Raw genomic sequence first — 27,680 nt, 5'->3', positions numbered from 1 at the left:
AGGTTTCTGTGTGTGAGGTACTTTGTGTGTGTTTGTATGTGTGTGGTGGTAGTGAATTATGTGAGAACACCGACAGGTCAAACAAAGTTATCAAGGATGTCTTCTTCCTCCAAACCACTCCCTGTTCCGAGAAAGCATGCATACAAACGATCACAGGTTACCTAACAGCAGCGTGGTTGATGATGCCAACATTTCTGAGCTGACCTGACCGAGCAGAGGAGGTGGAAATGGGAATGAGCTACTGAAGGAGAGGCTAGATAAGAGCGATGGACGCGTTGACAGGAGACAATGGGCCCGAGGAGAGACAAATGGAGGTGCAGGTGAGAGTGTTTGGGGCGTAGCTTGAACAATCGATGCAAAGGCGAGTGGAGGAAAACATGGGGGAGTGAGGAGGATGCTTGAAGGAAGTCTGTTCAGCCTCACTGGGCTCAAAGTGTTGTTGACATTAACTGGCCGTCGGCCTTTCAGTGGCAGATCTGTTGATTTTCCTTCACTGGCTCATTTCCAGGAAGAGAGTTATACTCCGCCTTGTGTTTCTGGACGAATTCCAGACGTTGCAAGTGGCTCAAACGGATGACCCAAAAGTTACGTGTAAACTTTGCAAACAGTAGTTGGCATGCTATCAAACAATAGAGGGATAACTTTTCTATGTGTCATGCTAAAGAAATTTCAGATTCGAAAACTGACCTATCTACACGGCTGGCTAATGATTGGACCAACCACATGCTGGTTTACAGCAAGATGTGGTCAATACTCCATCCACATGTTTGTCCTGATTTCAGTTGTTCCAGATTATATGACTACAGCCCTGTTGTGGATGATATAACTACAATATGTCGTCACGAATGTGGGTCTTATCAGATGACAATGTGTGGACAAGAAAGCCAACACGTGCTGTGTTTGTCACTGGAAACCATGTGAGTGTCCTCGGGCCAGCTCTTAGACTTGAGGCTGGAAAATAATTTTCCCAGTCTTTTTTAAAACAAAGCCTCTTCATGTTTTTGCACGCCTGGAAGTAGATGGAATTTTAAGCAGTTCTTTGTGGCGTGAGTGACACTTTGCGGCTACTTCGGTGTGGCCCATGGGAGTGGATGACAGCTCGGTGAAGAGATGATGGGACAGTTGAGTGTTGTGTCGGCTGAAGTGTTTCTCTTAACTTCCTCTTTGATCGTACGGAACGAAGACGACACCTTGACATCATGAGAGAGGAAAATGCTTGAAGAGATGATGGCACTTTTCTAGAAACATTAAACTAAGGAGAAAAGTAAATGCCTCTTTCTTGAGAAGTACATTATCACAATGTCCACCGTCGCCATGTTTGTTGTTATTGGAAACTCTGATGGGCATATTGTCTAGCATACATGCCAACTTATAGGACTCACTGAAGTACGTGAGCAGGAGGAACTAATTTGATTGGACCAGTTTCCTCCTTTTAGCCACGTCAACTAAAGAATATTCTCATCCATGCCAAACTTCGTATGCAGTGGCACAGGACGGTGACCTCCTCATCTTGATCCTGCCTTCAAAGCTCCGATTGGCTCAGTTGTTTCCGCAGGGGGAGGGGAGCCAAACCAGACTATATGATAAGATCAGAGACAAGCGTGTCGATGCAGAGGTTGGGTTTGGAACAGTAAAGGTCAACATCAATGTCTTACCTCGACCTTCGTCTCTGCCCAGCCCATAATGACACAAAGGCAGCAGGGCTTTTTATTTCCATATCCTGTCGTGACTCATCGATTTGAAAAAGGACAAAAGAAGTCAGAGAAATGTTCAATGAAACATCTGAACAAGGTCAAGGAGTCATTTTTTATGTCACATTCCATTTTCCGAAAAGTATTTTGTCCTGTTTTGGTATTTGAGCTCCAGAGAGGAAGAGAACTGGAGGGATGCAGGAAATGCAACAAAGCAACGCAGCCATGTGATGGCCACCATTACACAACCTCCGCCAACAGCTATTGTCCAAAACATCCCCCGACTATTGTTGAGCCGCGCAACAGAAGTCATTCATTTAACACAAAGCGAAGCACAAACCACCTACTTGCACAATTACTATGTTTACAACAAACATGCACACAAAGAAAAAATACAGCAAACTGGACATTTACAAACTGCATCTGAACTGAACTTTTTTTAATTTCCAACTAGTACTTCTAGTCTTTTTTCCCAAAGTACAATTCAAAACAATCTAAAGTCTTTATCTGTAGTTACAGGGAAGTCAGCAGGGAGGTTGACCTCTAATGTCAGGGCCTCATCTCACAACACAGCCCGGTGTTTTGGTGCTGAAACGCTGCAGAAGTCTCTTTATCACATTCCAGCTGCAGAGACTGGAATGTCAGCCGGCCATTTGAGCTCTAGGTGTTACAGAATGTACGAGAGGGGGGGCGCAGGTTCGGGAGGGGGGCGCGGTTGTCATTGCTGGTTTTTTTTTGTAATCTTGTGAGAGCTGTGTGATGTGGGCACTCAAAGTCAGGATACTTTTAGAAGGTGATGTCATATTTGCCAGCTTCTTCAAGGGTCTATTTTAGTTTTGAAGTGTGCTTGAGGATTTGTCACTATGGGAAATGAGTCAGAAACACTTTTAGTTCCTACTGGTTCATGGAAACATCTGTCAGGGGTAGATGTGTCACATAACTTCCACCAAGGAGGGGATGTTTTCACCCCTGTTTATTTCTTTGTTGTTTTTTGTTTCCAAGCAAGATAAACACAAAAAACACAAAAAAAACAGGATACATTCCTGTGAAACTTGGTGGAAATGTGCAGAATGGGTCAGGAAAGATCACATTCAATTCTGTGGCCGATCCAGATCAGGGGACGGATTAAGCAACTTTTTTAAGTTTCTTTAACATTGGGAAACAGGGCGTTTTTCAGTTCTTTCATTGTTTTGTTAGAGAATAATAAATGGATCTATAAAAATAAGGTACATTTGGGAACTGATATTTATGAGTATGTACAATTTTGTGCGGCATGATTGAATTTAAGGTATGCAGCTCTACTGAGGGCCATTCTAGTATTTCCTTTTGGATGGGGCCGACAAAGTTTTGCTGGCAAAGGTGTAGACAGGAAAAATCTTTTACGTGCAAATCTCCAGTGAGCATCTCTCGTGTGAAACTTCATTCTGCTCAGTATCTGCTGGTGTCATGATGATGGTCATTCATGGATGTTCCTGCAGGCTGCTGATGGGGATGTAATGTGTGGAATGCACAGAATGTGGCAGACGTGAGTTTGAGGGGTTTTCCTTTAAGGTTAAGTAAAGGTGAAGACTTGAATTTTGACTTTTATAGCTGAAGTGATAGAGGTTCTGAAACTAAATCAGCAGAGACAGTGTATTTGTGCAGTACTTACAGCCAGACAAGCGCCAAGCTGTGGCATAAATGAGAAATAAATGAGAATGACTGTGATCATCAGGCTCAGTCCTGTTTGCAGTTGGAGCCAGTTGTCTTCCTGTGTGCAGCCTCCTTCCTCTGTCTAAATACTGCCGGCTAATGAGCTGGCTTCCGGAAATAGACAGGTGATTAGGGCACTGCTCCTCTCAGTGCAAGGCAGAGCAGAGCTAGTTAATGCTATAAGCTACCACTGGGTAGCAGTTCACTCTCGCAGGACGACAGTGTTGATGTGCTCGGACTGATGATCGGGGGAAGACACCCTTAAAGCCAAAGGTCATTAATAACCTTTTTTGTTTTTTATGCTGCTGGTGAGCTTGGTTTGAGCTTCAGCCATGCAGCATCAACATGTACACACGGGAGCCAGCTACATGATCAGTCGACTCATGCAAGGGAAGAGTGTGCTCGTGATGGACAAGAAGGTTGGACTCAATTTCTGATAAGTTCACCACAGTAGCTGTGTTTTAACTATTTGAGTTTGAAATGTTTAATTGTTTAAGTATAGTTTTCTGTGGTGGTGTATTGTGTTTTACAGAATATTAACCGTCGCCAAGGAGTTTATGTTTCGTCTGCATTTTGTTTGTTATTTAGCAGGATTATGCCAAAAACTACGGAACCAATTTCCATGAAACTTTGTAGAGGGGGGTGCATCATGACTCAAGGAAGAACCCATTAATTACCCATTTGGTGCAGATCTGGGTCAGGGCGTGGATCCAATAATTGCTTTAAAGAACATTGGGAGAAAGGTCCAGATTTTTTATTGATTTGTCAGATAATATATTGATTTAGCTGAAAAAAAGGACTTTTTGAATGTGTGCAATTTGGTATTGCACTTGTAGTAGCTTGGTGTGCTGTGGTGGGTGTGTCCAGCTTTCTATACATAGCCAGCTGTTATCCAAGTGAGCGTTGTGCTGCAGCGTAAGTCACTAATCTAATCTAGTCTCCACACTGACTCTGTGCATGTGAGGCCACGCTAACTTTGAACTGATGATTTGATTAACAGTTAAATACCTGTAACATCAAATGTGGAGCCGTAGATAAAACAGCACGTGATTGGCTGAGGATGGGAAACAGCTAAGGACTACTCTGCTGTTAATATAAAAGAAGAAGTTAACACAGCAATCTCCAATGGCCATATTAGCTTCTCTGACCACACATTGTATTGTGAAACCATTGTGTGGTCTCTGCTGTGAGAACCGCTGAAAACCCCCGATTCATGCTGGGAAAGGATTAGAATTATATGCTCAGTGAATTTTACTTCACACACACACACTCACACACACACACGCACACACCATTTAATACTTGAAACTCTCAAACTCAGTCATCCGAGTGTCGTCTACTCCTCCTCTAGTGCAGATTTTCTTCCTGCACAATCCTTCTTATTATTTCGTATTTTGAACGTTTTTTTTCATGCTCACATTTTCCTGTTGTGCAATTACTCACTGTGTGTTATCAACAGCTTGTGTTGTAGTTAAAGGTTACAAAGGACTGTATTGCAACAGATGAACAGAAGAAGTACTTGTTTTTCAGGCCTTTAAGATGAATTAGGCCTTGTGTTTAAGTGTTTTTTTGGTTTTGTATTGTGTTGTGATCACTGTGTGTTTATGTGTGTGATCTGATATGAAACAAAGGGAATGATGGTTGACAGCATGTACTGTGCCTGGCTAGATTAACAGCAGGAGAGAGCTGTGCCGTTATATAACCAGGGGGGAGGCCGAGGGAAGGAAAGGAAGGAAAGGGAACAGTTCTTAAAAAAAAAAGTTATTGGCAAGAAGTTTAGGGTGTGACATTCTTCTTATTCCTGCTGTAGGTGGAAAATTGTAGATAACAAGGCAGGCTGAAGGAAATAAAATTCTCTCCAAATACTTAAAAACATATCCCTGATAACTTATGACAAATGTAGTTAAGCTGTTCTCAGGCATGAACTTCAGAAAATTGGGTCAGGACATTTTTCCGAGTTCATTTTTCACATAAAGGACGCAGCATGAGATAGTCCGGGTCAGACACACTCACAACAACAGGACATTTACCAGAACATTCAGGCAACGGGAACATTAACTCCTCGGCTGAAATCACCATGTCTCATTACCAAAAGCAATGTTTGTATGATGTATATGTGAGGTTGCATTCTTACAGTTTTGCATCTATCATCACGTGTAAGACTCGTCATCAAATATTATTGCACATGCACATCTGTGGTCCAGAGAAAAACAAGCATTGCAGCAGCTTAAGCCTGAACCCAATTTGAAAGAGGAGTAACATTGTGTGACTGTTCAGTGTGTGTTCTCGTCTGTGTTGTGTCAGTTCGTCCTGGTCTAGTGTTAATCTGTCGCTCGGTCCTGTGGCTTGAGAGTGTGTGTGTTTACACAAGTGGTCACACTCTCTGACTCCAGACCTTTCTGCTCAAGAAGAGCCCTCCATCTGGGAGTGTGCAAGTGAGTGTTTGTTTTGTGTTCTCGTACTTCCATCTTTGTAAGGACCAGTTTTATAGTTTATATTCCCTTGTGGAGGATTTGGGAAAGTACCTCCACGGACTGAGTCTAACTTTATATTAATTGGTTTGTAGATGGGCGTGTATCTGACGTCAGCAGGTTGTCAATTCGTTTTTTTGTGTTTTAGTCCGTAGGTCCAGACCCTGGTTTGAGGCACCTGGGTTAGTGGGTGTAAAAGCCCCCTGGCAATTGGAGATTGAAGACACAGTTTTAACGTTCAGGTTAGAATTAGCTTAAGGTTAGTGGTAATTGACTGGGAATGCAATTTGGTCAATGATTGTCCTCACAAAGATAGAACTACAAGTGTGTGTGTGTCAGTGGAGCATTAGTATTCAGCCTGCTGAGCCTCTCTGAAGCGCCTGTCGGACCCTTTGTTGTCGCTCTGTGAAGGGGTCTCAGACGGTCGGGCTTGTGTGCGAGCGGTGTCATGAGAAGCTTCTGAAAAAGGACACAAATTGTTGCCATGAGTCCCGACATGCAGAACATTCCTCTGTAAAGTCCCGAAGCTCAAAAGGCAACTTACCATGATTTCAGTGTGGTTGTTGTTTTGGGCTCTCTGGCACTGGGTAGGTGAAATCCCCTTTAATTTCACTCTTTTGTGTGAGGTCACTTTGAATGATTGTTGTTGTTGTGTGTCAGGGGTGGAGAGTATATGTGGTCGTTCTTCAGCAGCTGTTGAGATTGCGTTATTGATGCTGAAAGACTTGGCTGCAACTGTTTACACCCCAGAAGTCTCTCTGGGTGAATTTTTCAATTCTTTCATATTAACTTGGCTGCTCTGGTTGTTCCAAACTTTGTATTTAACCAAATGTTGACTTCACCGCTGAAATGCTTTAGCGCTCCGGTGTCTTTTTGTGTGTTCCCGCGCAGGTGGCCTCTAGTTTTCGGTGTATATCCTGTGTCGAGGGCCATTTCCGTGGATACAAGTTAGCGGAGCTTCCTGGCTTCCTGTTTAGCTGACCTGTGGGTTCTGATAGGCTTTTATCCAATCAGCCACTTCCCTTTACTCTGCAGCACAATTTGTTTAAATGTCTTAAACAGTGATCAGTGTGCCATCTTTTATTTTGTTACTATCCTCCAGCGAGACTGGAGTGTTTCTAAAAGCTGTGTGTGTGAGGCTGAAGATCTGAGGAGGGTGTGAGCCTTCACTGAATGCTCTGAAGGACTCAGCATTGGAAGCTTTTGTTCAAAAGTTGCACATTGTCTTTTGAGTCTGCCTGAGATCAGACATTATATAACTTGCGCTGCACAATAGACGACGGTCATGTTACACTTCAACGCAGACTCTTCCTCCCTTTCTCAAATATCCACCAAAATCAGTTTGGTGGGAGAACATGAAACAGGCGGGTTCAGATTTATGCTTCATTTGAAATGTGAAACCTGAAGTTGTCCATATTTGATCGGCCTAAATCAAAATGAAGTGCTGGTTTGTTTTGAATAGAAAATTACACTCCTCCTCCTCCTCCTCCTCCTCCTCCTCCTCCTCCTCCTCCTCCTCCTCCTCCTCCTCCTCCTCCTCCTCCTCCTCCTCCTATAAGACAAATGCTTTAAAGGTGAAAAGTTCATAGCTTGCTCCTTCATGGAGGAAGGCACAATCTTGCTGTTTCTTTGTCTGCATGGTGCGTTCCAAAAGTTTCAAAACTGTCTCACCGAATTAAGTACATATTAAATGACTTTTCTTAGCTTTTTCTTTAATTGTACATATACTAATTTGTGTGTGAATGTTGTGCGTCGTGCAGCTGAACATTAATGTGTCTCTATCCTGCTGTGGTGCTCAGCTGTGTCCTTTGCTGTTTCGGATCAATCATGATCATTATTCCATGACGTAAGACGGCTGCGGGCGCTGCTTTGTATTGATGCGATGGCGTTGACCCAGTTGCACATATTCACGCAGACACAAGCCCATGAATTAACCGTCACACACACTCCTGCTGTTTTCCCTCAGTCTCTGACTCTTTCTTAAACTATATCTCTTTTCATCGCTCACAGTTAAAACTGGACCCTGTAGTCGTTAGCTCTTCCCTCTGTAAATCACCAGCGCTGTTTTAATGGCGTTGGTGTCTTCGTGTGTTACAACGCTATCCGGGAGTTGAACTCTCCACTGCAGTAATTGGGTTACTGTCCCAATTTTGTCTGTGACCGAGTTCTCTTGATCATATGGGCTCTGGGTTATTTCTGGCCTGGGAACTCACCAAGACGTTTTAATTTGTCATTTGAAACGAGGATAATTTAACGAGACAGGGTGCGGCACATCTCACGTCTGATTTATTTTTCTTTTGTTGGTTTATTTTTAGAATCGCAATGATGTCACTGTCACCAAAGGCAATATCATATTTAGAAGCAGTGGGTGGGACACGTACTATCTGTTACCCTGTGACAGGAGGGGCAGCTGATAATGGGAACACTTGGTGTTTGCGTGGCTTCCTTTGCAGCTTCAAAGTAGGATAACCTCTTTGACCTCTGGACCACCGTGCTCGTCCCCTCCTGCTTCCATCAGTACTTACTCTTTATTTTACGCCTGTCTTTTTGTGTGTTTTTTGGTTTGGTTTTCAGAAGGAATGCGTTAAAACCACGAATTTCCACGAAATAGAGAATAGTTGTGAGAAATAGGATGTCATGATTGTTCTTTTTTTATCGCAGCTGAAGGGCTTAACTGAATTTAAGGGGACCGTTGGACCTTGGTGGAGGTGTACACTCTACTGAGGGCTGTTCTATATTCATTTGGTTGTCAATAAGACATGAGATGTACAGATGGTTCGAACAGATCACAGATGGCCTCTCAGATTTAATTTAATCTAGGGATGTTTATTCATTTCTTTGCACGGTTTAAAAAAGGAAAAGCTCAACAAGTGATATTTCATCCCGGTAGAGAAGAGGAAAGTCGGTAATTAGAGCAGAGATATATATTTCTGTCAGATTCCACTGTAAAATGGCTTTGTCGTTTGCTTATTAAGCTTTTTAGAAAGATGACAATTTATTGCTCTAATTTCTGAAATGCATTCTGCACGCTGGCACCATCCTCCATCATTTAGCAGCTGCTGACAAAGTATTGCTAATCGCTCTTGTAAATTCGAGGAAAGTGTTTCCACTTGCATTGCGTCTTGATGTTTGAGCCGAGAAAGTGAACCGTGACTCAGGTCAGCTCTGGTTTCTGCCCGGGCCGATCCTATGACCCAACACACACACAGACACACAGACACACACAGACACACACGCGAACCAACACCTGCAGGAAGTTTTAGTGTGAGCCAAGACGTTAAAAACTGAGGGTTTAGTCAATAGTTGGTTCCTAAGCACGTCTGAATGATGCTGTATAAATAAAATTGCCTTGTCCTCCATTGAGTTTGACTGTTTCAAGGTGAACAAGCCCCGTAACAGCACTAACAGCATCATGTGTCCTCTAAAAGCACTATTGATAAAATACTTTGCAGCTTTAGAGGCTTTCATTTCATTTAGTTTTTTATTAAAAGGTGAATACAACCCTCACACAAGGCTGAAGCCTCCTCTGATGATGAGAGATGAAAATGTGACCTTCTCATCGTCTCCTCCTCCTCTTTTGTCAGTCATCATCTCTTCATCATCGCCCCCCCTTCTGCCCTTTACCCTCAGTCTCCTCAGTTTTTGACAGGAGCTGCTGGATAAAGGGAAAAGGGGGCGAGAGACATACGTGTAGAGGTGAGAAAAAGAGGGTTTGGTCCTACACAGGAAGGGAGGAGTGGGGAGTCACAGGGTGGATGTTATTGGTGTGTGTGTATAGGAGAGCCGGTACAGAAGGGGTCTTTGTGGGTGAGGGCATCTGGAGAAATCCACACACACACACACACACACACACACACACACACACACACGCTCAGCCCATGACATCACAGCTCGCAGAGCAGCCAGCAGGAATGTTACTGAGAAAGGAGAGGCTTTGTGGAGGAGAGGAAAGAGACGGGAGGGGAGGAAAAGGAGGAGAAGAAGAGGAGGAAAAGGCTTGGCCAGGGGAAAAGTCCGGCACTCCCACTTTCTGGAACAGGACGGACCGAGGCTGAAGGGAACAGAGCTGAATGGGATAAAACCTTCTGAAAACGAAACAAAACTAAAGGAGGCTTGCGTTTGAATATTACAATTGGATTTACTGATGTCGCTTAAATAGACCAGCTGTGAGAGCAACAGGTGAGTACCACCCATGTGATCCATATTTATCATCTGTTTTACGCATTTTGTGGCAGTTTTTTCTTTTATTAAATTGATTTTATTTGAATGAGAAAAATGGGAGAAAGGTTGCAAAATATTCTGTGTGTTTCTTTTGGAAAAACTTCCCCTCATCTGTTGGCCAAGCCGTGAAATTTTTATACGTAGGGAGCAACTTGGGAATGGAAAAGGAGGAGGAAGTGTCAGAATTCACTAAAGTCCGATCCAAAATCCAGAAGTTTTACTGTTTATAGTCATATTTCTGTTGAGTTTAAGTATTCATGTCAAAGTTTATCAAGAGGTTGCAACACGATGCCCTTTACCCTCTTCACACCGATTCCTCTGCTCAGTCCAGCTGTTGCCCCCCCTCTGTCAGCCCACCTGCCTTTCTGCTGACACTTCCAGTCAGATAAAGCCCTGTGTGTCCATTTAACCACATGTTTAGTTTAGTTTATCAGTTGTAACCATTGTTATTCAGCTTCTACAAACAGTCTCCACTGAAATCTTGAACAAGCGCATGATAGCACTGGGTTGGCCTGGGTTCACAATCCAGGCTGTTTGGACACGAGAGCACCGGGCTCCAGTTACTACACAGGATCATATTTAGCCAGGAGACAGAGCCAGGGGGAAACACAGACTGCTCTGGGTTACAACAGGAGCTCAGCGTGTGTGTGTGTGTGTCTGTGTGTGTGTGTGTGTTCTGTGGACGTATATATCATCAGGCTTTCGTCTTTACGTTTGCCATGTGTTCTGACCGCAGTGAGCGCTCCAGCAGACGACTGTGACGTGATATTAAAAGGCTCGGTCGATGAGTTTGTGTGTGAAACTGAACGATGGAGCTTGTGAGACATAAAGAGAGTGTGTGGGTTTCCCGTTCAGGAAGCGTTCGGGTGTATTGTCTTTCGGGTGATTGTCTTCAGGCTTATGAACCTCCCCTCTACCCCCCCGCACGGTCTCAGGCGGGCGGCCAAGTGTCTGTGTTCAAAGTGTGTGTGTGTGTGTGTGTGTATTTGTGATTTTGGTGCATCACAGTCGGAGAGTAAGTATTTCCAGATGTGATGGACGTGAAGACAGACCGAAAATGAGACAGCAGCAAAAAAATGACTCAGACAGACTCACATTTGTACTAATGTAGTTCTGACTTTCCCTTTCCACTATGTTTATTATTCCCACCCCTTATATTAACCTCAACAGTTTAATATTTAACATTCTTTTGCAGCCTTATGTACATGTTGAAGAATGATTGCCCTTTTTCTCCTCAAGTTAAGGATCTGAAAAAGCAAAAGTAAAACTGCTATTGTGCATTACAGGACCAGGTAGGCATCTAATGTCTCTATATATAATCCTAATCATATTTCTAATCATGAAATCTAATATTTCCTTTCGGATTCGTTTCAGGACCTTAACCCCACCTCTGATTTTAGCTTTTAACTCACGTCTAAAACATTAAATGATTAAAAACCCAACACTAAAGCACAAACTCTGGACTGCACGACTCTCAGGCTCAGGCAAAGTGTCCCTGAGACAAAATAAGGTTCGGTATCTAGCCAAGCAGTTTATACAGGTAAAGCAAAGACAAGGTCAAAGGTAGAAAAGCCTAAAAATACACTGAGGGCGAAGACATTTAGACGCAGGTGATTCACAGGTGCACGAGATGGACACTGGCATATATTCGCATGCATGAGACACACACACACACACACATTGTCCTTCATCACAAGTCCAACCTTGAGGACAGACAGCTATGCCTGGAATGTCAGTTCACCTCAATGCAACACACATGAATATACACCTGTGGAACAAATACACACACTTGAAAGAACACAATCATGCTTGCATGCACTGCTGCTGCACACACACACACACACACACTCCATTGTGTTTGTGTGTGTGTGTGTGTGTGTTCGTGAATGTGTGTGCAGGAGAATAGCATCACATATGAGACATTCCTGTACTCTAGTACTGTTTTCCTGAGGCAGTAACAGGATATCCTCCCCCTCTGCACTGTCCTGCTGCTGGACACACTCACACATTCCAACACTCACACTCATGCAATGTACACAATGGGTCAGATAGATGTGGACAGAAGACCCCGTGTGTGTCCTCACTCATTAGCATAGGTTGCATATAGAAATGGATGTGAAGCCAATGCAGGAGTCCCCTGAAAACTGTATTCACTCAAATCACCAGCAGGGGTCAAATTTCAATGGGAAGTTTAAATTTGAACCCACAAAAATGCTGTAACTTCAGTGTACTTAGTTCAATCTCCCTCAAACTCCATGTCTGTAATAACGGAGTGGCACAAGCTGAAATTAAAAGGTGATAATGTGGCTTGTACTTATCTGTATTATTACACAGACCCACAAAGCCACAAGCATAGCTGTAGACCTCTGACGAGCCGTGCTGAGTATTATTAGTTTAGTCGTCTGTGTCCGTGGCCCTTTTTTCATTTCCTCTCTTGCCGAAACACTGTTTTAGGGTTTTACTCAAACAAACTGCAAACATAGCCTGGAATGCAGCACGTCTGCAGTTCAAACAACAAGTAGAGAAACTTAGAAGCTGTAAACAGATCACATCCCTTACACAAGAATCAACAATGACACAGCAACAACGTAGAATTCATGTTTTACTGTAAAATGTTATAGGTTTTAACTTTGCAAAATGAGGAATTCGCATGTGACCGAGCCAGACAGATCAGCAAAATGCCCGAGGCGATATCTTTTCTTTCTCTGTGAAGAAAAGAGGACACATGAGGATAGGAGGATGAGAGAGCCCTGAAGAAGAGTGGAGGAGAGTGTGGCCTCAGTATGTGAGAGACAAGAAGGATTTTGTAAGGAGGCCGGGTGTCATAATCCACCATGTGACTTCTCTGACTGCTGTTCCTTCAATGGAACAGTTCACAGAGCGGAGGGAGGAAGGAAGGGAGGAATGAAAGGATGCACAAAGACCATAGAGGGGATGAGAAAACCAAAGGAGAGAGAGAAGAGAAAGAGGGGTAGATAAATTAACTAAAATCACTATAAACATCATTAAAGACAGTCTGATCTTTTAAGTGTGGAAGGATGTAAAAAGTCAAGACTCCCTCCTTATGTGTGTTTAACTGAACAGGGATCTTATTCACTCAAGTGACCCTCATTAAATCCCCCCCCCCCTCCACACACACACACACTTGGCATGTTACAAAGACTCGGGGCCAACAGGTCCTCATGGAAGTAAACACACCCTCAGAGTGGAGGTGTAATAAGCCCAAGGCAGTAAAACAGTGAGGCCAATAGAGCGTTTGTTTCATGGGAAGTCAATAAAAGACAGGAGCGTGCACGTGAAGCTTCTGGAGAACAATGTGTCGGACAGATGTCTCACAAAGAAGACAGGGTCACAGGTTTGATTCCTGCAGGCCAGCGTGTTTTCTAATGTGTGCTTTGACATGACGCTTTATTTCTGTCTTGATGAAAAATGCGTTAATCACAAAAAGTGCCCAACCAATGTATCATTTGGCCAATAAAAAAACACAATATGAGCTTTTTTAAAAACACACAAGGAGCAAAAACATGTTGAGGAAACTGACCTAGACTAAGAAAACTGAACACAGCTTGAAGACATGAGGACAGGTGCTCATAAGGACAGGAAACAGGAAAAGGACAGGAAGGAACTAATGAGGAAAGTGGCTTCAAAATAAAACAGGAAATGAGACAACTTGATGGATGACAAAAGGTCACTAGGATGGTAACACAAGATAATGAATAGAAAACACGAATCCAAACCCATAAACACGAGTCCCTGAGAGTCTTTCAAGAGCCTTAAAACCAAATACAAGGATTTGATTGATCGGTTGATTTTTATTATTGTGTCATGCACATAATGTTCAGAGCCTAACACAGGCTGACAATACACCATTATCTTGAAAAAGAAAGGAAAGAGATAGTAGCATCAATAACAATACGACACAAATAGACTGACTTTTTCTCCAAGATTTAGAAACTAGAAAGGAAGGAAGACTATTGTGTTAAATGGGGATTCAAAAGGGTGTAACACACTTTTCAGTAATGATATAAGAACATATTTAGTGACTGTTTGTCACATATAATGTTGTCAAAGTCACTTGTTTGTTTTAATATGCGCAGTGTATTGCAATAACATGATCACATTTATTTCTGAGGCCATTTTAATGGATGTTTTAGTGCAAAACTCTGTCTAGCAGTTATGCGATTAATTGTAAGAAAAGGTCATTGGGATTTTGGAAATGGAAGAAACACATTCTCGTCGTCTTAACAACTGCTTATGATGTGGCCTTGAGCCAGGCACTTAATCCAGACACGCACCAGTGAGGCTGCTCAGTGAAAAGCTGAGGCTGGGAAGACACAGGGACTGAAAGTGCGTGACAGAAAATCTTCTTCACAGCTGCAGAACCTGAAACATCTCTTCTAACATTTCCACTGTCGGCGACACACAACTGCAGAACACGTCTCATATTGAAGTGATGAAGACACAAATGGTTTCGACTGTTTTTTAAGTGGTTGAATTTAAATTTAAGAACCAGTTGTTGTTCGTAGTAGTTATAAAGCAGCAGCTTGTGTACTGCTCCCTCTAGTGGTTGGAACGAGTCAGAACACACTCCTGCTGCAGAGGTTCAACTCAAAACACTGTGCTACTGCAATGCAGACAGATATGTATTTGTGTGTGTGTGTGTGTGTGTGTTACAGAGATTGTTAGTCAAGAGAATATCAGATTTTGATCTTTCTGTGCTAAAACTGGTTGTTAATTCTGTCTTTGATTAAACATTGTATTTGTAGTGTGCAGCCCCTCTGTACTGTATCTCTTAACCCACACGCCCTTTGTCTGTTTGTGTGTTTTTTTGCTGACACAGAAATCGTGGCGGGCAGCCGAGGATGATAGTGACTCAACGCCGAGAGAGCGAGCCCTGAAGAGCGTCAGTTTCCAGGAATCGGTCAGCGTTATCACCGACAGGCCCGCAAGCATGGAGCTGGAGAGCCAGCAGATGCAACATGGCTGCCTCGGCACTCCCAACAACCGAGCCCACGGCGAAGAGGAGACCCCCGACAGCGAGGTGGCTCAGGTACGCAGGTCCTCAGAGTCACATTCTTAGAAATCAACATCGAAAACTTTGACGTTTTCAGATTCTTTTTGAGTGGTAATTGAACTGGTTCTGTCAGAATCTATGGTTTTTGCTGAACGTCCAACCTCAAATGTGGTGAATATGCATGTAGAGGAGCTCCCCCTACATTTTAATTGCGATAAAACAACACAATTATATACAGTTTTTATGGCTTATCATCCAAATAACATTTTACACCCTTGCTCTAACAGTATGAAGTGTTTGCTGACAAATATTGTGCAAAATGTGTCCACTGCAGCAGCCTGACCATGTGCTGTGTCCACAGGAGATCCGTTACCTCGACCAGGTGTTAGACGCAGCCTCTGAAACACCCACTAATGGAACCTCGTGTCCGTCAGATCACCACACACCAATCAGCGTTGACAGAAGCCCCCCGTCTGTCTGTGTGTCAGCATCCCCTCCTGTCAATCACCAGCACATCATCGTGGAGGGGCACAGACAGACAACGTTCGTCCACCAGGACGACTCCCCCGTCAGAACCAACGGGCACGTGCAGGGGGAGGAGTCGGGGCGCGGCGGAGCGAAGTTTGAGCTGAGGGCGTTTCAGGAGGAGAGGCGGCCCGCCAAGCTCTTCACCCCCGGAGAGGAGCAGCACGTCAGAGTGACGAGGACACGGCCCACAGAGGAGGTGAGCAGCAGACCACAGAGTGTATTAATAAAGATGGACAACGATAAAGGAAACTGTTTTAAATCAACAGACTTCATTTATCCAAAATAAATCCTTTAGAAAACTAGATCAAATGTTCAGTTGAGTCATATTGGACTGAACAGACATTGATACTTTAACACTTAGTATGCATGGGTGTTACCTCCTTTCATATCCAAATGAATTGAAAAGCTAAAGTTTACTGTTGGATCCTTGATGGTGATTCTCCCCCATGTTTGTCTCTGCTCAGGTTCACGAGTTGGAGCGAGAGCGTCAGGAGCTGATCAAAGACCAGGCTGTGAAGAAGAACCCAGGCATCGCCCGGCGCTGGTGGAACCCTCCTCAAGAGGTGGGCTCCAGTTCAATCCTTGATTTCAGTTTGAATTCTGCTGCTTCCCGACAAACTGACTGACAAACAAACCGGTTCCTTTGGTTGGTTTGTTTTTTCTTTTCTTTCCAGGTTCCTTTGGAGGAGCAGCTGGAAACCGACCAGCTCGAGTCGCTCAAGAAATACCAGGAGAGGAAACAGCAGAGGCAGAATTATACCTACACATACACACAGGTAACACACATACGCACACATACACACAGCTAACACACAAACACACACAGACTTTGACCATGAGGATTACTTTCTCTCTTTTCTTGACACTTTTCTGTCTCCATCTCTATTTACAGCCACAGGTGTCAGGCCCTCCGTCAGTGGTGACCTTTGACCCCGAGCTGACCAGGAAGGAGGACATTCTGGAGAAGCAGATTGACTTCTCCTCTGCCAGGAGCCAGTTCCTGCTCGGGGAGACGACCAGGAAGGACGTAGCTCCTCAGATATATTCGGCCAAACCTTTCTCGAAAGCCACCACCAGGAGCAGCCAGGGGAGCGCTGACATCGTCGCTGACACCGGAGAGAGTCACGTGACCTGGTCTGATGAAGGAATCGCAGGTGAATTCACGTGCGAACGAGCCGTCATGAAAATCCTGCGTGAGGAAGAGGAAGGGAGGGGTCACTTCCTGCCGACCTACAACCCCGAGGAGTCAGACTCGGGATTGGACGACTTGTCTGTCCGCTCTCAGGACACCACGGTGTTCAGCTTGGATAATGTTTCCGACAGCGGGGCTTCGCTGCCCCCCACCCCGCTGCCACTGACCCCGGTGTCACCTCCCACCCCCCAGCCCACCACACCAGTCAACGGGCAGACCAATGGCAGTCCAACAGAGGAAGAGCTGGAGTTCCACGCCGGGGTGCTCGTCCAAAACGCCATCCAAAACGCCCTGGCGGCTCAGAACGACGGGGAGTGGCAGCCATTGGACTTGGATTCTTCCCAGTACAGCACTCCGGTGTCTCCATCCTCAGCTTCAACCAGTAGTCCAGTGCCAGTCTCCTTCTCCCCTGAGTCTTCTGGTGGAGCTCCAAGCCTCCAGTCGCCTGTGTCCTCCAGTCCAGCTCCATCTAACCCGTCCCCTCTGCCAGAAAGGTATCCAGAGGTGAGAGTCACTCACGCAGAGAAACCCTCAGACTTCCTGGAGCCTCAGCCGCCACAACTCCAGACGCCTTCACCGCCGCCATCTCAGACCGTCTCCCCCCCACAGAGAGCCAAAAACGGAGGCCCCAGGATCAAAATCCAGTCCTCTTACGCCAGAGCGCTTGCTTCCTCATCTCCGGCTCAAGCTCCTGCCTCAACCGCTCCCGTCTCCAGGCCGACCCCAGTCTACCGCCCGCCTTCCCCTCCGAGCCCGGAGAAACCGGAGTTCAGCTACTTTAGTAAGTACTCCGAGGCGGCCGAGCTGCGCAGCACGGCTGTGGCGGCGCGATGCCCCGAGCCGGAGGCGGCGGCCAGCGGCCCGTTCCGCCTGCGCTCCAAGAAGCAGCGAACATTGTCCATGATTGAGGAGGAGATCCGAGCGGCTCAGCAGAGGGAGGAGGAGCTGAAGAAGCAGAGGGAGACGGTGCCTGTGGTTAAAGTTCGCTCCAGCAACGCGTCCAGCAGCGGCCACGGCCCTGTGAGGACAGGGATGAAGAAAACCACCATCACTCCAGGAGATAAGATGAAGAGCAACAGTCTGCCAACTAGACTCACTCTGACAGCGAAGACAGCACCGGGTTAGTTGTTTGAAAAACCACCAAACTTAGCGTGATTGTGTCACTTCAACAAAGCTGTCTGACTCTTTGTGTTTTTGTGTGGTTTACAGGAAAGATCGAGAAGGTTCGACCCGTGCCGCCCGTCTCGCCCTCGCCATCAGAGGGCGCTCTGTCCGACGCCGGCAGCGAGGACTCCGGGGGGTCACGAACCAAGAACTACATGCAGACGCTCATGGAAGACTTTGAATCCAGCAAGGTGAAGAGGAGGGAGAAGATAGACGACAACAGTGTAAGTATTCCATCAAAGATTTAAAGAAAATAGAAAATTCAAAACTGTCAACCATCAAAAAACAATAAATCACCGTAAATACATTTTTGTTTGCAGGATTATGACCATTATTTTTGTCATTTATTCTTGAAAATATAAGAAACAACACTGCTACGTCCCCACAAAATTGATGAGTGATTAAAATCTGGACCTTCCACCTAGATGTTGAAATATTTCTCTGTAAGTGAAAGTAGCACAAAGCAGCTTGTCTCACTGTTAGTGGCCTGAAATGACCTCTCATTTGGATTCTGTAAAGTCAGCATATATTGAATACCCATGACTCATTGGTATGAGCAAATTCTGTGCAACACCAAAGGGAATCTCCCCCTCTGAAACAGGACATGAAAATGTGTATCTGAATACGTCTGTTAATAGTCATTATTAAGATTTAAGTGTCTATTGACAATAAGTGTTGGATTTGTCTGACTTAACTGTTAAAGTAAATATTTAAAGAAATTTGATTCAACCCAAAATTGACTTGTTTCATGGATTTTCCCATAATGTGAAAAAATCAACAGTTTCACTTCTCCTCAATGAATCTGTTCACCAAGAAATCATGAACTGCAAAATAGATAAAAATGTTAATGTGTTAATTTCTTTTTCAAGATATTTTCCTGGATGTATTTTGAACTGATCATGTTGCGGTGCTCTGTGTTTTCTCGCTGCTGCTGTTGTTGATTGTTTCTCCATGATGACATCACATGTGTTGACTCTGTGTAACTGTTGCTTCTCTCCTGCTGGTCGGCCAGTATGCCCGTTTGCTGCTGGCTAACGAGGTAACCACCGAGGTACCTGTCGCTCCCCCGACCTGTTCACTCCGTCCACTCTGTTTACATCCACAGACCTGGGCCAGACTCCAATCGAAGAAAGATTGTTTCTGCACAGTTAAAACCCTTAAATCCCATAATAGAGTAGCTTCATATACCAAGACCTAGCATCTAATTGAAAGAACCATTAATCCAGGTGATCTGAATATGTGTAAAAAGTTGTTTCCATGGCAATTTTTGTATTGTCATGTTAAGTTTATATATAAAAAGAACATTTAAAGCAACACTGTGTCACTCTCCACATTCTCCACCATCAAACAAATTTTGAAACTGCTATTTTACCGTAAAAAAAAAAGTTGCACAGTGTTGTTTTAAAACATCCAAAGTTGGCAAAAGTGCTGGACGATGAAAGACTCAAAGAGATAACACAAAACAATATAGAATAATATAGAATAATAGGGCGTTAAGTGAATAGAAATAACTTAAAGACTCTTAAAAGTCTGAGAAAACATGTATGTCTTTAGTTTACACTTAAATGTCATGGTAGACGAGTCAACAGTAAGAAATCCAAACTCTTCTAGAATTGAATCTAGTGCATATAATATAAATGGGAATGTAAATAAAACCTAAATCTGTTTCTATCTGGTCCCAGGTCTGCTTGTGGTGTCACTGCTTATTGTTCTGTGGTGGTGGTGCTGCATGTGCCTGTCCATTGATTTGTGTGTGTGAGCTTTGATTCCCCCCCCCAACACACACACAAATGTTTACCTTCTCGACCAGGACGCAGGATTTATGAACTATACTGCAGCCGCCCAAAAGGCGGCGATCAAGACGCTCTGGATTCTCTTTAGCTTCTTCTTTATATCCATTTCAATCTGGTTATCATCAATTTCAGGTCTTATTTCTGTTTCCAGCTACATAACTGGACTCAGTCTAATGAGAATCATATAACGTCCTCCTCCATCATTTTAGATCATCATCCTCTGTTATGTCAGATCTCAGCATCGCAGCTTCTACCCGCATCTACTTCCCCTTCACCCTGAATCCTGCTCAAAAGAGAAATGTCCCCCGTGTGTGAGGATGGGTGTTTGTAAAACTGTGTGTGTTGGTGTGTGTGAGAGAGAGAGAGAGAGGGAGAGACAGTGTCTGAGGATTAAGTTATGAAACAGTTCTGGTGTTCAAGCATGAATCTTTTGTTGTAATTATCAATATTGAAGGTGTGTTTGATTTACTGTCAAATGTTGCAGGTGCGCTTCATTTCACTGTTTTATTTTGACAAATGTCAGACGTGAAACCGTCATTGCAGGACGATCTAACCAAGCGCTCCTTCAGTGTTTGACATCCACTGCACGGCACGTTAAAGTCACTGTGGTGTGTTTTGTTTGTGACGGAACAAAGCATGGGTGTGAACCACTTCTTAGCTCGCAGCTAAAATGAAATACGAATGTCTGATTGTTTGTTTTGTGTTCGTCAGGTTCTGGAGGCCACTCGTGTCACCAGGAGGAAAAGCGACATGGCGCTGAGGTGGGAAGCCGGCCTCTACACCAATGAGGAAGGAAAGGAGGAGGAAGAGGAGGAGGAGGAAGAAGAGGAAGAGTAAATCGGCTCCTTTTGCGAGACGGTGAAGGGACTTGGTCGGAGGAGATAGAGGAGGATGAAGGAAGAAATGCAAACAGGAGGAGAAAGGACAAAGAAAGGAAGGAAACAGTATTTATTTTACTTATAGTATTCTGATGATCACGTGAACCGCCGGCTTGACCGATGGCGCTCACCGAGGAGATCGATTTTTGGACCTGACGACTGAAGAGGAGTTTAAAGACGAAGAATATGTGAGAGACATTTGAAGTGTTGCAGTGAGTGACACTTTGAAAGGGTTTCATGGTTTAAGGACGTTCTGCAGAGGTTTATATGGGACAGAAGGTTTTTTACTGGCTGGTAGACGCTGAATGACTTAAGTATTCATAGGATTTTTCACTTTCTTGTTGACATGCGGGCTAAGATCTAAAGATTTTATTACGACAGGTCATCTGAGACCTGATGAGAATGATGGTTTTGGCAATGTGAGCTTTAGAATGTGTGGGAAGATGATGCAGTAGATGAGCGGGTGTATGCTGATACTGGTTTTGATGGTTTTGATGCTACTGCAGAGAGGATGTGATGTTTAACAGGATTCTAACCCAAGCATCACTTTCTGAACCTGCAAAGTTTTAACGGTCTGTATCCTGCGCTGCCACAGCCCAGTAATAACACACAGACAACATGTCGCTCTGAGCTTTCCTCTTCAAGCTCCTGCATTTAATCTCAAGTGGCGACTTTAAGGCTGCTGCACACTCGAGGACGATCAGGGCGATTATAGACCCAATTTGCCCTTTCCGACAATCGCAGGGTCATTTCCGCCTGGAGGTCACTTGGTGCCGATTATCTGCTCAAATAATCCTGAAGTGTGAGGGGTTTACAAAATAATCCAGTTGAGTCTGAGTCTCCATGATCTCGAATCGATTCGAGATCGTTTTATATATTTTATGATAATCAGCTCCTACAGAAACCCCTTAATAGCATGAGAGAGAGAGATAAACAGAGAGAGAGAAAATGTTGTTTTTTTTCTGAAGTGACGTATATTCACACGAGTGTTTCACACTCAAGTTCAGGAGGTGGTGGCCAAAAAGTTTGCAACCGCCATAAAATAAGTGAAGAAGAAGATATTGGGAGTTTCTGTGAGAGTTCAAGACTGGAAATCGCCTCTGGACAAATCATCAGGTGTATGCGTTCTAAGATTCTAAGATTATGATCATGACTGTGGTCTCCCACGTTTTTTAAATCAGTCAAGAGTTGAGAATCCTCTCGTGTGCAGCAGCCCTTGAGCATCAGCGTCAGGGAGGAACCTGCGAAACGAGCATCGAGGTGCAGCGTTGCCTTTGACCTGTCAGCTCAAGGTTGAACGCTTCACACTCGTGATGTATTTGATCCTCTCCTATTCTGCATTACTACGTTTTCGGTAGACGTTAGAGAGAATACACAGCCCCATCTAAACAAATCACTATTCTTCAGTGTGCAGGAGGAGACAGGCCGGGGGGGGAGGGAAGCTAGCTGCAGGTTATGTTTGTGTCAGTATGTGTTAAATAAAGAAAGGGCTGGGTCCAGGGTTTTATATTCTTTAAAAAAAAAAAAATCACTTATTTTACCTTCACCGCTTCATCGAACCTGTTTTTTCTGATGTAAGCAGTTTGTTTTCATGTATTATACCGAGGTAGGACTGTGTATTTGATAAATGATCTAACTGAGGATAAAGTTTGATGAAAAAAAAATATATTGAGGAAAAAAAGCTTTTTATATCAAAGTTGTGATACCAAAAGCGAATGTTGATATTCAGAGAGAAACGAAGTGTGGGCCTGAGCTCTTGAGTCTATTTAAGAAAATAAAAGTACAGCTTGTGTTCATGGCGTTACACTCGTTTCCTGACCTGACACGACAAGTCGCAGACAGACGATCAGTAGCAACGGGCTCAGCAGATCTTCATTTTACTCACTGCAAGTCAGGGTTGTTGATTTTTTCCAAAGCGAATATATTGATTTTGCAGGATGACGTGATTTTCTTGTTTTGTTAAAATGGACGAAGAAGAGACTGATGATACTGTGGAATGTCCCGTTGCAGAAAACTATGTTTCTGTTTGAAATGAAATCACAAAACACGCAAACACAATCGGTAAATGAGTGAGGATTGAAAGTAGAAATGTCGATGCGGTGTTGCGAACCACTTTTCACTCTTCATTTTGAAGCCATCCAGATTTTTTTTTATCCAGGATTATGATATTTTCTTTTCTGTAAATCAAAGGTTAAAGTTTTGATCAAGTGTCCTTCAGCAAAGTCCCAGACTTCTCTGTCTGCTCCCCCTGAACAAAACCCTCCAATAAATGTCTGAAATTCAAAAGAACACTGAGGTAATATTGCACAAAATGTTAAGAAGAATAATAGATAATAATAATCTGTATTGTTTTGTATTTAAAGGAAAATTCCCAGTTGGCAAACTATGCCAAACGTGTGTGCCAGCTGCTTCACCAACCAGAAGTGAAAACTAATGACTTCTGCCTCTTTAGTGCAAACATTTACCCCTGAAACAAAAAGAAAAAAAAATTCCCATTGGTTCCAGAGAATCGTCCTTGTTCTTGTTTTTATAAACTTTTAATAATATATAAAAGGGGAAATAAGTATTTAATGATAAACGACAAGGGTGTTTCTTTTATGAGAATGTAAAGGAAAGTGTACAACAAGGAAGTGCTATGTTGCTGATCCTGCTTTGAGATCTATTCTTAGCACAAGACTTATGTGGGATTTTCCAGACATGACTCAAGCTTGCAGACATCTTCCTTTTTTTTTAAATGCATATGTTAGTCATTGTGGTTCTTAATGTTTTCCAAAGAGAAATAGTGGAAATGTGAGCTTATATTTCCAGGATGACAAACGGATCAATTCCTTTGTGATAAATGATTGTTTTACTGTGGCCTATTCAAAAACTGTATTCACAGCACAATTTGTTTTTTATTATTATTAACAGACACGAAATAATTTCTGCTTCAAAAAACCTGCCGCGATTCTCAGTAAACACTTTTGAAAAGGTAACAGACATCACAAACACCCAGAGGATTCATAACTGTGTGATTTACTCTTATTATTATTATTATGCTTTTGTCGTTTGAATTGACGGTGCAGAGGAGATTTATTTATCATTTCAAGACGCTGGTAGCTTGTTGTCGCACCGAGCTTCAGTGTATGACAAAGCAATCGATCACGTATTCGTGTATAACCTCTGTCCCTATGTTAACCACTTGTATGCTCATACTCTGCTTTGTTATTTTATAGCACGTGTAAGGCTCACAGTTATACACCTACTATACATATTATGAATATTTTCTCATTAAAAACAAAACATGTAGATGTCGGGTCTCTGAGTGGTTCGTTTACACAGACACACGCTTTTATTTTGACATTAATGAGATGAATAGGTACTCACATATTTGTCCTGTGATGACAACAGTGAGCAGAAGTGCTTGTGAACGTTTTGATTTTCAGCTAAGACGGATCATCCTTCAAATCTCAGGCAAATAATAACAACTTATTTTATGTATGTGGCACTTTTCACAAAGAAACTTAAATCAGAAAACACCGCCGATGAAATTAATAAGCATTAGAGAGGACATGCTTTGTGGGAAATTATGTAGAACTGACCACCACTAAGTAATAGGGCTGAACGATTAATTGCATTTGCGATAAAATCGCGATATGATAAAACGCGATTTCCTAATCGCAACGTGCGCGATTATCACGTGCGAACGAGAGTAGGGCACCGGGCTGCCGTCCGCACCCGCAGCCAGAATGCCGCGGGACAACACAACTCCGCTGATCCAGAAGATAGCGAAGCAGGCCTGCATCACCTACAGGGGCCTCAAGTCTTCGACATGACGGAAACACAGAGCGAGCTCATCTCGCTGGTGACCGCGGTGCCGGAAAATGTCTAGTGTGACATTGCATAAAGGTTATTATGAACAAATAAAGCAGAGACTTTGAGAACAAGGTTGTAATATTTAGAGAGTAAAATTGTAACTTAATGAGAAAAAAATATGTATATGTTGAGTGTATATTTTTTTAGGAATCAATAAGCAAGGAGAACCAATGCTTTAAAAATGTAGATACTACTATTGGTTTGAACTGATCTGTGAATACAATAAATGGCAAACTCAGGCAGTTCAGTGTGTTACTTTTTTTGTTTGCTCATATGTTGTTGAATTAACTGACCACTCATTGTGGATATAATTGTTTGGCCACATGGGGGCAGCAGGAGAAGCTATGACAATAATCTCAAATCATGAAGTTTGTATAGTGGATGTGCAAGAGAACAGTAAATTATGGATATTTACACAGACACAGATGCTGAAAATTGACAGTTGTGTTGAAACACCATCAGGAAGAAATGGGGCTCTGACCTTTCACACGACACATTGATTGCAGTTGCTTTAGTTTTATTATTCAAGCATTATTTCACAACTCTGATAATGAAGATGCAGCAGGCACTGAGTACAAAGACTTTAAACTTTATTATTCTTAGTAATTTAAATGTTACAGCACATATAAAAGTTATAAAATGAACTTAAAGTCAGAGGATTGTTGAATGTTTCGTATTCGACAGTGACACAGATGATAGAAAGTGGATGCACGTGGATCAAAAACAGAGAAGTGTGTTTTAAAGGACCAGTGTGAAAGAATTTAGGGGGATGTAAGAATAAATAAGGTTTTTTCTTGTGCAAGATCACTTGAAACTAAGAATATGTCCACATAAAGAGAGTCATCTTGTGTTGTACTACCACATTCTACAGTAGCCCAGAGAGGACGAGTCAAACACTGGCTCAAGCGTTTTGAAGGGGGGATTAGAGGTGTACTCAGGTGGTTGCAATCTGGAACCCCTCCACTAGAGGCCACTAGATCCGACACACAGGTTCCTTAACACAACAAATAAATAGTTGACAGTCAGATCTCAAACAAAATATTTAACCTACATATGCAGCATTCACACCGTGCTAAACAACAGGCCCTTGATAATAATAATGGCTATTGTTACTATCATTAAATATAAATCATATTTACCATGGAATGATTAACGCCCACTGGACCATGATTTCTGTGCATTTACTCTTCACTCTGCTTCAGTGTTTCTTGGATGTTGCTGTGTGAAGAGTAAATGACAAATCTGGCTCAGTCCCTTATCACATGGGGTTCGCATAAATATGTATGAATGACGTATTGTCCATGCAGACTGCAGGTACATTATTCACAAGCATACAACATATTTAAGATAGCGTGGCTCTAGTCCATATAGATAGATAGATAGATAGATAGAGTACTTTATTCATCCCCGAAGGGAAATTAAGTTATCATAGCAGCCGGTATATTTGAATACAATAAAATACAATACAATAGAATAAAATAAAAAATATTGAGGTAGAAAGAATAAAAAACAGAAGCACAAGATAAAATAAAATAAAATAGGTAGATAAGTTGCAGTGGCAAGATGATGGTAATAGTGCTGATGATATGATTGTAATGTTATTGTTAGACAGTATATAAAAATAGTACAGTATATATAGTATAGTAATTATACCAATATAATAGCAGTATATAGTAATAATGGCAGCAACAGTTTATATAATAATAATAATAATAATAGTAATATAATAATAATAATTATAACATGTACACATGTATAAATATGTGTATATAGACTCATGTATACAAAGAATATACAGAGAGTATGATATAATATATGATATATAGTAGAGGTATGAATATAAGTATTTGACTATACAATAGGTAATATAATATACTATGAGTGTAAGAATATGTAGACAGAGTGTTCAAAAGACAATATTATTGTATAAAATGATATATAATATCAATATGGTTTATATGAACACATATCACATATGATGTGAAGTAAGTGTATATGGAGCGGAGTGTTGTACAGGGTACACAGTGCAAGGAGACAGGTATATATCAAGGTCAGAGTCCTCATCACTCCCAATGGTCTGTATGATGGCTCCATTGCGAATTGCTTGGCGACCACCTGGGGCTTGACCATCGGATTAATCACCAATGGGGACGAAGCCGCCTACAGAGAGGAAGTAAACAGCCTGGCTTCCTGGTGCAGCCAGAACCACCTGGAGCTGAACGCTTTGAAGACTGTAGAGATGGTGGCAGACTTCAGGAGGAGCCCAGCCCAAACCGCCCCCCCTCAGCCTGTGCAACTCCCCAGTTAAAACAGTGGAGTCCTTCAGATTCCTGGGGACCATCATTGCACAGGACTTGAGGTGGGCGGAGAACATCACCTCCATCATCAAGAAGGCCCAGCAGAGGATGTTCTTCCTGCGGCAACTGAGGAAATTCAACATGCCGCGGAAAGTGATGGTGGAATTCTACACGGCCATCATCAAGTCCATCCTCACTTCATCAATCACCGTCTGGTTCGCTGCCTCCACTGCCAAGGACAAGGGCAGACTGCAGCGGATCATAAGGTCAGCTGAGAAGGTCATCGGCTGTGACCTGCCGGCTCTCCTACATCTGTTCCACTCCAGGACCAGTAAGAGAGCAGGCAAGATCATTGCTGGTCCTTCACATCCCGGTCACCACCTTTTCCAGAGACTTCCCTCCGGAAAAAAGTTCCGGGCCATCAACCGCACGTGTCCATAACTCTGTTACTGTATATATTTTTATTCTATTTTATTCTATTTTTTTATATATTGTTGTTTTTATATTGTTGTTTTATGTTAAGTGCACCAATGACACCAAGGCAATTTCCTGTATGTGCAAATATACTTGGCAAATAAAAGAATTCTGATTCTGATTCTGAGTAAAGTCCTTTTATTCATAGTTTTCATCTGAGTAAACCACACGTTTAATTTATTTTACCCCTCCGTATTGAGGGGAGTTGTCTTTGGAATAAAAGACTTCAAGTCACCATGAAAGTTGTTCCAGATGTTGAGTTACTTTCAGTTTGGACCACAGACTGTTTCACTTTATCGTGCTTAACCATTAGGAGGAAGTGGGTGTGACAGTCTCTGGTTCATGTGTTGGAACATCCTTCAGATTTAACCCGGACTCCAGCCTCTCTCCTCGGGCTTGACACACACACT

General features: G+C 43.0%; 1 protein-coding gene across 1 annotated transcript in view; it reads left to right on the top strand.

Annotated features, from left to right (window-relative positions):
* LOC133010336 (PALM2-AKAP2 fusion protein) overlaps positions 1 to 23,932 on the top strand; it is a 66,126-nt gene extending 42,194 nt beyond the window's left edge. Inside the window, exons 9-15 of the mRNA XM_061077883.1 lie at positions 14,916 to 15,125; positions 15,451 to 15,813; positions 16,082 to 16,180; positions 16,292 to 16,393; positions 16,510 to 17,929; positions 18,019 to 18,197; positions 20,478 to 23,932. Of these exons, the coding sequence (XP_060933866.1) occupies positions 14,916 to 15,125; positions 15,451 to 15,813; positions 16,082 to 16,180; positions 16,292 to 16,393; positions 16,510 to 17,929; positions 18,019 to 18,197; positions 20,478 to 20,603 (2,499 nt within the window). The 3' untranslated portion in view covers positions 20,604 to 23,932. The remainder of the gene's footprint in view (positions 1 to 14,915; positions 15,126 to 15,450; positions 15,814 to 16,081; positions 16,181 to 16,291; positions 16,394 to 16,509; positions 17,930 to 18,018; positions 18,198 to 20,477) is intronic.
* Positions 23,933 to 27,680: the final 3,748 nt, after the last annotated feature.

This window comes from Limanda limanda, chromosome 1 (assembly GCF_963576545.1).
Source record: "Limanda limanda chromosome 1, fLimLim1.1, whole genome shotgun sequence".
In the NCBI taxonomy this organism is placed as follows: domain Eukaryota; kingdom Metazoa; phylum Chordata; class Actinopteri; order Pleuronectiformes; family Pleuronectidae; genus Limanda; species Limanda limanda.
Note: the sequence above shows the minus strand (reverse complement) of the source record. Positions and strands in the feature narration are given on the sequence as shown.